General features: G+C 54.9%; 1 protein-coding gene across 2 annotated transcripts; it reads left to right on the top strand.

The window, feature by feature from the left end:
• Window positions 1-639: 639 nt before the first annotated feature.
• Window positions 640-11,342, top strand: SFTPB (surfactant protein B). Of its 2 annotated transcripts, none has more exons than XM_079941353.1 (11): window positions 640-720; window positions 1,300-1,427; window positions 2,381-2,452; window positions 2,792-2,917; window positions 3,502-3,654; window positions 3,866-3,961; window positions 6,984-7,155; window positions 7,313-7,473; window positions 8,296-8,376; window positions 8,929-9,013; window positions 9,140-11,342. In XM_079941353.1, exons 1-10 carry the CDS (start codon window positions 657-659, stop codon window positions 8,989-8,991), a joined length of 1,116 nt encoding a protein of 371 aa, XP_079797479.1. In that variant the 5' UTR covers window positions 640-656; the 3' UTR covers window positions 8,992-9,013; window positions 9,140-11,342. The 2 variants fall into 2 exon arrangements, with proteins under 2 accessions (XP_079797479.1, XP_079797478.1); XM_079941352.1 differs by having other exon boundaries at window positions 651-720; window positions 1,297-1,427.
• The last annotated feature ends 2,445 nt before the right edge of the window (window positions 11,343-13,787 follow it).

Below are 13,787 nucleotides of genomic sequence, written 5' to 3' on the forward strand. Positions count from 1 at the left end.
GAGCCAACGCCCGACTCGCTGCTCTCGGCCCTCACGTCTGCCCCTCGGGGGTGGTGAGCTTGTCCTTGGGTGTGCGTTGTTTCAGGGGGGCCTGGCCTGGCAGCTTCAGAGGCTTCTTCCTCCTGAACGGAAAGGATAAGGGGAGGGGGGGCGGGGTAGGTGGCCTTGGAGGGTTCCCAGTCTGCCCCTCCGGTGCTTGCCCTGGGTCAAGAGGCAGGCAGGAAGCTCTTCAGAGCAATTGCTCCAGAGCAGAGGAGGGCTGAGAGGCCTGGGGGAGAGACGGGAGTTGAGGGGAGTCACCCTGGCTGCCCCGGTCCTGCCTCAGTTTCCCTTCCATAACCCAGAGAGATGGGACCAGATGTGAAGGCTCAAGAGCCCCCTGGTTGGAGGGAGTCCAGGCCCATGGGGGATAGGATGTGGCTGTGCAGGGGTTCCCAGGGGAGCAGGACATCAGGCAGGAGCCAGGGTGGGGTGGGGGCTGGCAGGAGTGTCACTGCTGGGAAGAGGAGGGGATCAAAGCAAAGCACCTGGAGGGCCCTCCAGGGCAAAGGCAAACACTGAGGTCACGGCTGCTCCCACAGGGCTCTGTTCCCACACCCCAGCCCCCAGCTATAAGGGCCCCACCCCAGGCAGGGTGTCCACACTGTGGAGAAGCCATGGCCATGTCGCACCTGCTGCCGTGGCTGTTCCTGCTGCCTGCGCTCTGTGGGCCGGGCACTGGTGAGTCTCCCCAGCCTCTCCTTACCCCACTCGTCACCCCGGGGCCAGGTGTGGAGGGGGCACCACGACCTCCTCCACCACTTACTGAGCTCTGGCTCTGTCCCACGCATTATCCTCAGTCTGTACCTTGTCCTAGTTTTAAAGATGAGGAGGTTTTTTTTGTTTTGTTTTCGTTTGTTTTACGGTACGCGGCCCTCTCACTGTTGTGGCCTCTCCCGTTGCGGAGCACAGGCTCCGGACGCGCAGGCCCAGCGGCCATGGCCCACAGGCCCAGCCACTCCGCGGCATGTGGGATCTTCCCGGACTGGGGCACGAACCCGTGTCCCCCGCATCGGTAGGCGGACTCTCAACCACTGTGCCACCAAGGAAGCCCGATGAGGGGGTTTTGACTCAGAGAAACTCCAGGGCTTGTCCAAGGTCGCACAGCTGGCAGGCACTATAGCAGGTAGAACACAGAGCCGTCCGACTCCAGCATGTTTAACAGCCATGCGTCCCAGTAAAATTGGGTTTGGAGGTTGGGTGAGGCCAGGGTGCCAGGTGTGGCTCGGATCCCAAGGTTGCTCTGACCCCAAACAGCAGCTGTCGGGACCACCTCATCCCCGGCCTGCGCCCAAGGCCCCGAGTTCTGGTGCCAAAGCCTGGAGCAAGCATTGCAGTGCAGAGCCCTAGGGCACTGCCTGCAGGAAGTCTGGGGACATGTGGAAGCTGTGAGTACCACCCAAGGATGTACCGAGACCAAAGGTCTTGGGATAGGGGGTCCTGGGTAGGCTCTGGATGGGATTGGAGTCCCTGTAGGGGATGGGGGGGGGGGTGGGATAGGATGGGATGTGATGGGATGTGTTGGGGGGGAAGGGATGGGATGGGTTGGGGGGGAAGGGATGGGATGGGTTGGGGGGAAGGGATGGGATTGATGGGATGGGATGGGATGGGATGGGTTGGGGGGGAAGGGATGGGATTGATGGGATGGGATGGGATGGGTTGGGGGGGAAGGGATGGGATGGGTTGGGGGGAAGGGATGGGATTGATGGGATGGGATGGGATGGGATGCAAGGGGATGGGATAGGATGGGATGTGATGGGATGGTTTGGGGGGGAAGGGATGGGATGGATGGGTTGGGATGGGATGGGGCAGGATGGGTTGTGATGGGATGGGTTGGGGGGAAGGAATGGGATTGATGGGATGGGTTGGGATGGGATGGGATGGATGGGATGGGATGGGATGGGATGGGATGGGATGGGATGGGACAGGATGGGATGTGATGGGATGGTTTGGGGGGGAAGGGATGGGATTGATGGGATGGGTTGGGATGGGATGGGATGGGATGGGACAGGATGGGTTGTGATGGGATGGGTTGGGGGGGAAGGGATGGGATTGATGGGATGGGTTGGGATGGGATGGGATGGGATGGGACAGGATGGGATGTGATGGGATGGGTTGGGGGGGAAGGGATGGGATTGATGGGATGGGATGGGATGGGATGGGATGGGATGGGATGGGACAGGATGGGATTGATGGGATGGGTTGGGATGGGATGGGATGGATGGGATGGGATGGGATCGTGGGCAGTTGCCTGTGTCTTGGAGCACCCCATCAGCCTCAGCCACCTGAGCTGGGAGCATGGCCTCCACTCATGTGCCCCAAATTGGGGCCCTCTCCTCAGGCTGACCTGTGCCAGGAATGTGAGGCCATCACCCACTTTCTCATCAAGATGGTCAAGGAGGTCATTTCCCAGGTAATGAGGCCCAGACCCTGGACTGAAGCTTGGGGATTAAGAGAAAGAGAAGCGGTTAGCCCCATAAAGGAGGCGTCTCCAGCTTGGGGGTGATCCCAGGTACCTCCTGGCCGGGAGAGGGCTCTGGAGGTGAGCTCAGCAGCACAGCCAGAGATGGTCTTTCCTGAGGGGAGCAGCCACGTCTGCGCCCAAGTGTGCGGCTCACTAGCACCCTCCCAACTCCAGGGCCCTGGGCGAAGGTGGCCATTCGGGTGGGCGATGGCCCCGTGTCCAGGGGCTCAGGCGGGGCAGACCTCAGAGAGGCCAGGCTGACGGTCCCCTCTCCCGCCTGCCTCCCAGGACACGATACGGGAATTCCTGCAGCACAAGTGTGACGTCATCCCGCTGAAGCTGCTGGGGTCCCAGTGCCAGCTCATGCTGGACACCTACTTCCCACTGGTCATCAGCCACTTCCAGAGCCACATGGTGAGGCCCTCCTGCCTCGCCTCCATCCTGCCTCCTGCACAGCCTTCACGCCCTCCCTGTCCCTGAGTTACCCCCGCACGTGGCAGCCCACCCCCTGCCCACACGGGGTGCAGGAAACTCAGTGCTCCTCAGCCTGTACCCAGGTGACAGCGCCTCCCATTCAGCTGTACACGGTGGGCCTGCACGCTCTCAGGCACCGGCACACACCCTCGAACCCTTCGCACAAACACTCGGCCACACACTCACTGCACACAGTCTCACGCAACACCTACGCCGTCTACACGCTCACACGACAAACGCACTCTCACGTACTTACACTCACTCATTCTCACAAACGTCCACGCTCACACTTGTTCACACACATCCCCAGACACGTGTCCCAAAGTCCCCACTTGACCCCCTCTCTGCCTTTGGTCTCCTCTCCCACCCCAACAGAGTCCTAAACCACAGCCCCAAACCAGCCTGCTTCCCCCATTCCAGGCCTAAAGGCAGTTACCTGGTGCCTGGGTCCTTGAGCCAGACGGAGGGGGAGTGGGGTCCCCTCCCCCGTCCCAATCACCTTCTCACCCTGCATTGTGCCCTAGAACCCGAAGGCCATCTGCGGGTCCTTGGGCCTGTGCAAACGCGGGCAACCAGAGCCAGGGCAGGAGCCAGAGCCATCAGGCCCCCTGCAGGACAAGCTGGTCCTCTCCATGCTGCCTGGGGCCCTCCAGGAGAGGCCCGGGCCGCAGACACAGGTGAGATGGAGATCCAGAGAGCGAGGGCCATGGCCGAGGCCCTGGATCACTTGGCCTGGGAGGGGCAGCGTTGGGAAGGGGACCAGCAGCTCCAGGCAGGGCCTACGGCACAACCAGGAGGCGGGGACACGGAAGGGGAGGCGAGTCGGGCGAGGCAGAGACCGGAGGAGCCTTCTGTCCAGCTTGCCTCCAGCGCGCTTCTCTCCCCCAGGATCTCTCCGAGCAGCGGTTATCCATTCCCATGCCCCTTCCCTTCTGCTGGCTCTGCAGGAATATGATCAAGCGGATCAAAGATAAGATTCCCAAGGTGAGGCATCCGGGGCCACGAGGCCGCCCACACCTCCGCTTCCCCCCACCCCTCCTCATACGCCCACCAGGGGCCAGCTGGCTGCATTGTCCCCATCCAAGGGACCCTGGCACTCAGGCTGGGCCTGGTAGGTGCCAGGCCTAGGGCCTGTTCAACGACTGTGGGGGATTCCTTGGCGGTCCAGTGGTTAGGACTCGGCACTTTCACTGCCGTGACCCAGGTTCAATCCCTGGTCCGGGAAACTAAGCTCCCTCAAGCCACGGGGGAGAAAAAAACAAACAGAAATAAAACCACTGTGAGGCCCCGACTGTGTGCCAGGTACTATGCCAGGTGTCAAAGTACAGAAAAGAATCTCAGTCATCTTTGTAGAAACGGTTCTTTCATTTTACAAAAGGAGAATTTCCGCAGATGGACACTCCATCCCTGCCTGCCCCAAACCTGGGGTCTTCCAGACCTGTAGTGACCATCACCCAACGGCCCTGCCCTGAAATGGGGCCCAAGTGAGGAGATGCCCTGCCCTGTCGGTCCTTCCAGATGAGGGCATCCCCACCCTCCTGAGTTTACGTTGTGGTGGGAGAGATTTCTTTTAGGTAGTGGTTAGTTCAGAGCAGAGAATTAAAACAGATGAGGGGAGGGACAGTGATCGGGGAGGAGGTTTAGGATGGTCGTCAGGGGGCATCTCTGAGGAGGTGATGGCTAAGCTGAGGCCTGGAGGATGACAAGGACCGACGGGCCAAGGGCCTCGAGCAGAACGAGCTTGGTCAGCTGTGTGGCTGCCTCAGGTGGGCTCCGGGAGAGTGGTCGGCGGGCCTGGGAGAAACACCGGAGCCAAGTGAAGGAACGCTGGGCCTTCTTCTGAACACCGTTCACAGCTGTGGAAGGGTTTCAGGCAGGGGGAGGCCGTGACTGGATTTACACTGCAGCAAGATCGAGCTCCTAGTTTGAAGCATGAATTGGGCGGATGGGAGCGAATAATGAGAGTGAGGAGATGATTGCAGAAATGGGGGGGTGGAGCTAGGAGGGGGACTGGGGACGTGTCTGGAACGGGGGCTCTGCAGGACTCAGCGATGGATGGGACCTGGGGAGTGGGGACGAGAGAGGAATCGGCAGTGACGCTACGGACTTCGGCTTGAGCCGTGGGTTCTCTGGAATGGCCCCAGCTGAGATGAGTAGATTTGAGAAGAAACAGGTCTGGGCAGAAAAATCATGAGTTCTCTCCTGGCCGTGCAATACTCCTGTGCAACAGGCAAGAGGAGGCGACAAGTAGGCAGCCAGATCCCCCAGCCAGGTCCAGAGACATCAGTCCGAGAGGCGAGGCTACGGACAAGATTGAAATCCAAGGGAACAGTTGGGATCATACAGGGAAGTGGTGTGGACCAGGTCGAGGGGAAGGAAGCCCGGTCCAAGCAAAGGGAAACACCAGAGAAAGAACCTGAGGAGGGACAGCTAGGGAGGTGGGGACACCACGGCATGAGGGTCACAGAGGCTGAGAGAAGAAAGCATTTCAGCAAGGAGGGAGCAGTCATCGGGCCCCAGAGCTGCTGAGGGATTGACAACACATGCCCAGGGGGATGCTGTGACCTTGAGAGCTGTTTTGGAGGAGTTACGGGGACCAAAGTGTAGCATTGAGTATTGACAACTCTTTCATGACGTTTTTCTGGGAAGGGGAGGGGAGATGGGTGAGACTCTTTTTAAAAGTTATTTATTTATTTGTTTGTTTGTTTGTTTGTTTGTTTATTGGCTGCTCTGGGTCTTAGTTGCGGCTCACGGGATCTTCGTTGCCGCGTGCAGGATCTTCGTTGCGGTGTGCAGGATCTTTAGTTGTGGCATGCGAACTCTTAGTTGCAGCATGTAGGATCTAGTTCCCTGACCAGAGATGGAACTCAGGCCCCCTGCATTGGGAGCACGGAGCCTTAGCCGCTGGGCCACCAGGGAAGTCCCGGGGTGAGGCTTTTTAATGAGAGAAGCTATTTTAGCGTGTTCACATGCTAAGAGACCAATGGGCAGGAGGGAATAGCAATGAGGCAGGACAGAGAGGGGGATGCAGAGGTGAAGCACGTGTGCAGGTGGGGGCAGGGTGGACCCAATGCACAAGGAGATGGGCCAGCTTTTGACAGAGCAGGGATACCTCGTCAGAGCAGGAGGGGAGGCCGAGTGTGGGATCTGATGCAAGCAAATGGGTACATTTGGTGAGATGTGCCATTTAGAATGTGTCACATCCCAGAGAAGTACACGTCCCTCTGCCCTACTCCTTCCTCGGCCTTTCTGGTGCTAGGGGACAGCGGAGTGTTGCAAGCAGGAGCAGGGCCCAGGCCAGCCTGCCGCATATAGGTTCTTTTATTTTTAATTGAGGTATTGTTGATGTACAGTATTATACATTACAGGTGTACAATATAGTGATTCACAAAACTTTGAAAGGTTATATGCCATTTATAGTTATTATAAAATATCGGCTATATTCCCTGAGATGTGCAATATGTCCTTGTAGCTTATTTCATGCATGTAAGTTCTTGGCTGTATGAATAAGGTGCGGAGGGATGAGCGTGCCTGCCGCCTCTCTCCTTGCCACTCAGCTGGGAGGTTGTGTTTGGAATCAAGGGTGAGGTGGGGAAACTCCTGGCTTCCCCCAGGGACTCCTGAAACCGCAGGCTCTGGAGCACAGACAGGAGCGGGGAAGCACAGCACGCCCGAGTCAGGAGGGAGAAGACCCAGGTCCGGTTCTGCCACTGCCCCAGGCTGCCATGTGGCCTTGGCAATGCCCACCTCTCTGGGCAACTCTGGAATTTCAGCAATTCCAGACTCTTTGAAGTCAAAGGTGGGTCCATGGCCTGAGTCTTGCACCAGCTCAGTGATTCTGGGCAAGTCCCCTGGAGTCTGTGTTGCTCACGGTCCTTAACTGTAAACAGCATAATAATTCTCCAAGGGAACAAGGTAAGGTCTACAAAGTACCAGCTAGTGCTGGGCACTGACTAGGTCTTTCAAGAGAAGGTCCGACCCTGCCCTTTCTCGGCCCCCACCCCAGGGTACGCTGGTACAAGTGTGCCACAGGATAGCCCCGGTGGTGGGCGGCATCTGCCAGTTCCTGTCCAAGCACTATGTCGGCACCCTAATAAACACACTGCTGGACCGCGTGCTGCCCCAGCTGCTCTGCGGCCCCACCCTCCGGTGCTCCAGTGAGGACGGAGCTGGCCCAGGTGAGCCTGCGGTCCCAGCCCCTGCCCATCGCCCACTCTCAGCCCTCCCCACCCTGGCCCTGCACGACCCTCTCCCTCCCAGGTGCCCCTGCACTGCACCAATGAGGACAGGAACTGAATACTCTGCAGGGCATCCTTTACTGTTTTTTCTCTCTAGCCCTCACCGCTCTGGGGTCCCTGCCAGGAGAATGGCTACCGCAAGACACTGAGTGCCAGCTCTGCGTGTCTGTGACCACCCAGGCAGGGAAGAGCAGCGAGCAGGCCATGCCACAGGCAATGCGCCAGGCCTGCCTGGGCTCCTGGCTGGATAGGCAGAAGGTGAGGGACAGGCACATCACGGGCTGCCGGTGGTGGAGGGTTGAGCCCAGGAAAGGCTTCCCAGCCAGAGGTACGCTGAGATACTCCCCCCGCTCTCAAGGAGCTCAGACAGGCAGACAGGACGTGGGTCAAACAGTGGTGGCGCTGTAACTTAGGGCAAAACCCGCTAAGGTCGAGCTGTCTCTGGACAAAGGGTGTGGGCTCTGGAGGACCAGCAGGCCTCCCTCATGGACCAGGAGGGAGGCCCGGTCATCTACCAGGAGATGAGTAATGCCAGGGCCGGCTGGAGCCCGAGAGGGCCTGGCCGTCTCTCCAGGGTCCCAGTCCTGTCCCAGAGCCAACCCTCCTTCCGGTGTGACTCAGTGGGGACCAACCCCCCTGCAGGAGAGGGCTGGGCCCGAAGCCCTGGAGTCCCGGTACTCAGAGTGGGCGACAAGCCCGCTGGCTCCCATCCCAGGAGGCCGCTTTCTACATGGTACTCCCTACTGCCCATCACATCAGGTCTCCAAGACCACATGAGCTTTAGGATGCCTTCCAGAAATGATATTTAGGGGGAGGGGGAAAAGGGGGATGAGATTCTGCCCCTGTGCCTCCACCGCCAATGTCCCTGGCTCTCCTGGCAGAAACCCCCATTTCAGCCCACGGCAGCTTGTTCAGAGTCTTACAGCCGGAGCTGCTCAGTGGGGACTGAGGGCTGGACCTACACGAGGTCGGGGGGAGCCCTGGAGTGATCCATCTAAGTGGGGAGGCCTGGACAGCCAGGCAGGGGAGCCCTGCCCTGGGCCTGGGCCCACCCCACCCTGTGTCTGTCTCCTTCCTTAGTGTGAGCAGTTCGTGGAGCAGCACGCACCCCAGCTGCAGACCCTAGTGTCCGGGGGCTGGGATGCCCACACCGCCTGCCAGGTACACCCACCCTTCCCAGCTGATCCCGGGACTTTCCTCAGCTCCAGGACCCCCACCCTCTCCGGTCCACGGTCCTCAAGGGCCCCATTCCCCCGGGTGCGGGGCAGCCCCAGGAGCACAGGCCCCCAACTGGGACATGCCCTCGCATGTTTTACGATAGAAAAGGCAGTCTCAGAGAAGTCGAGAGAAAGCCACAAAAGAATGAAAAAGAGGCGTATGGGAAGGGAGAGGGAGCTTTAAGGAGTGTGGTTTGATGTGCATTCTGGGATGGGGGGTGTTCACTGAGCAATGTGTGCTTGATGGGAGGGTACCAAGTGAGAATCTTGGGGCAAGCATCCCACCTCCTCCAGCTCTAAACCCAGAAGGCCTGTGGCTCAGGGAGTGGCCCAAGGAGTCCACGAGTTCACATCCAGAGCTCCCACCAGGTGGCAGGTGGAGTGAGAGCCGCCCCTTCCAGGAGGAGATTCCCTAATATCCTCAGAGCTGGGAATGGGGCCGGGGGGTGGGGGGGGTGTTGCAAGCCCTCAGGCCTTAATGCTGTCCCTGTGGCAGGCCGTGGGGATGTGCATGACCCCGGTCAGTCCTCTCCAGTTGGTCCACAGACCCGACTTCTGATGAGAAGTCAACGCCATGCCAGGTGAGTCCAGGCCCCCAGCTGACGGGAGTGTGGGCAGGTCCTCCTCCCATCAGGAGGGGAGCCCCTCTGTCCCCAAGCAGGAAAGGACAGCCACTGATTCTGCCTGCTCCCTCCTCCTCTTCACAGGACAAACTCGAGGCTCCTGAGGGCACCTGGCAGCACCTTCACCAGAAGGACCTCTCTCGAACCTGCTCACCCCTCTGCCCAGAATCCCTGTGGCGCTCAGTGCCAGGCGCAGCTCCCAGCTCCCTCGCCCTGGCCCAGCCCTCAGGGGAGCTTCCGTGCCTGCCTGAGGCTTCCCCCTAACAGCTCACCCTCTGCACTCTTCAGTCTTGGATGTGTTTAGATCAAGGCCAGCCTTTCCTGAAACTCAGGGGAAATCAGACTTTGCTGCCCGAAGATGACACCCCCTCAGAGGCCAGGAACTCCGCCCTCACCTGTCTCCCCACTCCTGAGACACATCCCTCTCTCCCTCCCTGTCATTCGGTCAGAGGTCTGCACCTTAGGACGGAGGGGTGGGTCAGATGCAGCCTCTGTTGCCAAGTGCCTCCGGGCAGGGAAGTGCCCCTGAGAGCAAACCTGGTCAACTTTACAATTCTCCCCAGAGCAAGACCCCAACACGAAGGTCATTTATTCATTTCTTCACTCATTTTAAAAAAATGTAGTGAGTGCCTGTGGCCAGGCCACATTCTAGGGGCAAGGGCCAGAGCTGTGAATAAAGGAGTGAGGCCGCTGCCCTCCTGCAGCTCACACCCTGGGGCCAGCCTCTTCCATCTGCAGGTCAGGGGGAAGCCCGGCCTGCTCCCCAAATCCTCAGCCTGGTCTGTTCTATCTCTAACCACAGCCTGAAACCAGAGCCACTTCCGTCCACTCTGGGTGTGAGGCACGGCCAAGGCTGCACCTTCTGGAGAGGGTCTGCAGAGGGGGTTTCCAGGCCGGGGCCACCTTCACACACTACCTGAGCCCGCCTCACTCTCACAGGGTAGAGATCTCCCCAGGGCTGGGCCGAGGGGATCTCACTGTGGGCCCCCAGCGCTTCTCCAAGTCCTGGCTGCAAGAGGACAGCAGGGGAAAAGCTGGGCCCTGCCTCACTCCCATCTCCACGTGCACAAGATCCTAGCTTTTCTAATTATTCTGCTAACACTTTCACAAAATTCAAGATTCAGAAGAATAAAAAATGGGAACATAAAGTACCAGAAAAGATAGACATGTGAAATCCTTAAACTTTCTTTAAACATCAGGAGGTCCCTGGTGTGGTCAAAGGTGAGCACAGCAGTGCTGAAGCCTGGTGGAAGGTGATTGGGCATTTTCAGTATTTGAACATTTTCCTGCTTAAGAGCTGTTGTTGCTTTTTGCAAGTTTGAACTCCCAATTTTTGTTTGAAATGCCAGGGTGACTCGATTCCTGCTGTGATTTACCTCCTCAAAGCTCACTTGGGGCTGGTCCCGCTGGGGATCAGTTCCCATGTAATACAGCAACCATAGGGATGTTAACAAAGTGCTATCTCCTTGTCCTAAAAGAAAAGACACTGCCCTTTAAGACGCTGCAGAAGCTGCAGCCTTACCCTCCTTCACGATGGAGAAATACATGCCTATGTCACCCCTCCCTCCTGTAACTGCTTCCAGGCTGGCCCCCACCTGTTACCCTCCCCCCTCCCAAAGAGCCCACCCACTGTGATGAAGTGAGGTTGTTAGGGTACCCCAAACCCAAAATATACAAAAAAAAAAAAAAAACCACCAAATTAATTAATCTTTAGCATTAAAGACCTAAATGCCTGGAAGTGTCCCTTCACTTAATAAAAGAACTTTTATTATGTTTCCTATTATAAAAGAAATACATGTTTATTGTAGAAAATTCAGAAATTGCAGACCAAAACACAGTTGAAATTACCCACAATCCTACCAATCCCAGGAGAGAGCTATAGTGGATGTAGACTTTGACCCTGAACTACAGACTTTTTCAATCCATTTGCCCACCCTTTGGCTCCACCCTGAATGGCTCCACCATTCGAGCACCAGGAAGAGCTTTTTTTTTTTTTTGCGGTACGCGGGCCTCTCACTGCTGTGGCCTCTCCCGTTGCGGAGCACAGGCTCCGGATGCGCAGGCTCAGCGGCCATGAGTGGGCCCAGCCGCTCCGCGGCATGTGGGATCTTCCCGGACCGGGGCACGAACCCGTGTCCCCTGCATCGGCAGGCGGACTCTCAACCACTGCGCCACCAGGGAAGCCCAGGAAGAGCTTTTTATACAGCCTGCGCTTGGGGTAGGGAAGATTGACACAAACCCTTGGCCTCTGAATTTGAACTTTTAAGTAAATCTTTTTGTAAATCTATAGCAGACTATTGTCTTGAAAGCCATTATCTCAATTACAAGACTAAGGTCCCTGAGAGAAAAGAGTGTTTTAAATTTTGCAAAAAAGCTTGGTTGGGAAGATGAAGAGTGACAGCCTGAAGGACGGGAGGCACTAACAGTTTATCCCAAAAGCAAGTGTGGGAATGAGCTCCTGATAATGGAAGAGGAGGCTTCACTCAAAAGGTCAGGAGTCAACCATCTATGGGAGGAGAGAAGTGGCTACAGCTGAGACTCAGGGTGGGGGGCCTTGAGACATTCCCAGCACCCTGCACCCCAGAGGAAGGTAAGAAGGAAAAGCCCCAAGAGGGGTTTGTGTCCCATAGCAGTAGAGGGGCTCGTTCTTCAGTTGCCAGGGTGCAGCCTGAGGAGGACACATCAGAAAGAGTGAAGAGAATGGCCTCAGGGAGGGGCCTGGGCAGACAGGCCTGGGGGCTGCCTCAGGGGGAGCCCACCCACATGATGCAGGACAGCAAGCACACCTCACAGCCCAGAGGCCATCAGGATGGGCTCTGGACAAGATGGTGGGCCCACAAGAGCCCATGGCTGGCAACAAAGCTGTGACAGTTTCATGGACCTTGAGAGGATGAGAAGTCAGACATGTGTAGCCAACACAAGACAGTGAAGATCAGATGAGTGACGCTTGGGTGGAGACCTGGAGTGCCCAGGACAGCACAGTCACCGACATCTCTCCTCACAACAGGGTAATGTGTAGATCAATCCCAGGGGTAAGGGAAGGAGGGTTCAGTGGTTAGTTGCCCAAGATGGGCTGGCTGTGCATTAAATGAGAAGGGACTGAGTTTTTTTCAAATGGAAATATTAAGTATGGGGGGCTTATGAGCCAAAATGAGTTCAGTTATAGACAAATACAATTATATTTATGTCCCGCAATTAATGACTGAAGTTTTAAATCCACTACACAATCAATATAACATTTATAACATATATAACATTATTCCAAACCTTCCTCTGCACATGTACAAAAATAGATATAACAGATTTACAAAAATGGAACACCCTATACATGCTGCTTTGTAAACTGTTTTGTTCATTTAAAATAATCTTTCCTATAAAATAGATAAACAATAAGAACCTACTGTATAGCACAGGGAACTACACTCAATATCTTGTAATAACCTATAATGGAAAAGAAACTGAAAAAGAATACTTATATATATATAAATAAAAGAATACTTATATATATATAAATAACTATATATAAAACTATATATATTTATATATGTAAATAACTATATATATTTATATATGTATATAACTGAATCACTTTGCTGTACACCTGAAACTAACACAACATTGTAAATCAACTATACATCAATCAAGGAAAGTAAAAAATTTTTTTAAATTTTGTTTAACTTTTCCATGTCAATAAATACAGATACCTATCATCACTGCTAATTGCTGCATGCTTTTTTTCTTGATAAAAACTCTTTACTTTTTTTTTTTTAATATTGACTGATGGATTGATTGATTTTGGCTGCACTGGGTCCTAGTTGCGGCACGCGGGATCTTTGTTGCAGCATGTGGGATCTTTTAGTTGCAGCATGCAGACTCCTAGTTGCGTCATGTGAACTCTTAGGTGCAGCATGCATGTGAGATCTAGTTCCCCGACCAGGGATCGAACCCAGGCCCCCTGCATTGGGAGCATGGAGTCTTACGCACTGACAACCAGGGAAGTCCCAAAACTCTTTACTTTTTAAAACAACTATTATCAACAATGTTGTGAAGAATAAAAATCCTGGCAGTAACATCTTTGCTTACTAGTCTGATTATTTCCTTAGAATCAATTCTAAGACATGAAATTTTGGGGACAAAAACCATGTACATCTTTACTTCTAACATAGTCTGTATTATCAAACTGGCCCTTTACCAGCCGTACCATTTCTATCTCAATAGTAAACAAGTGCCTCTTTTTCACTCTCTCCAACCCTGGATATTAGCAATCTTTCAAATCTTTGCTGAACTATAAAATGACCTCCGGTTATTCTAATTTGCATTTCTTTGGTTACTAAGTAAACTTTTTTTAACATGTTTATTGGCCATTTATATTTCATCTTTCGTGAAATGCCTATTTGGGTTTTTTGCCTGATTTTCTGCTGGGGTGTTCTTTTTATTGTCTTACCAGTAAAAATATATCAGGTATATTTATTTATTTACTGTCCTATATGGTGCAGATTTTCCTCTAGCATAAGTCTCTCAAATTTAGGATATGTTTTCCACATATCTATCTTTTCCTTTGTGACATCCAGCTGAGAAAGCATAAATTTCACTTCTTTCCCATCTGTGATTCAGACAGCCAGAGCCTGAGGTCTCCAAAGAGGAAGCATATGCTGGAATCACAGCTATAAAGACACGTGGGCCAGGGCCCCAGCTCAGACAGCAGTGGTGGAAGCCACCCACATGTCACCCA

Source organism: Stenella coeruleoalba (assembly GCF_951394435.1).
Source record: "Stenella coeruleoalba genome assembly, chromosome: 13".
NCBI lineage: Eukaryota > Metazoa > Chordata > Mammalia > Artiodactyla > Delphinidae > Stenella > Stenella coeruleoalba.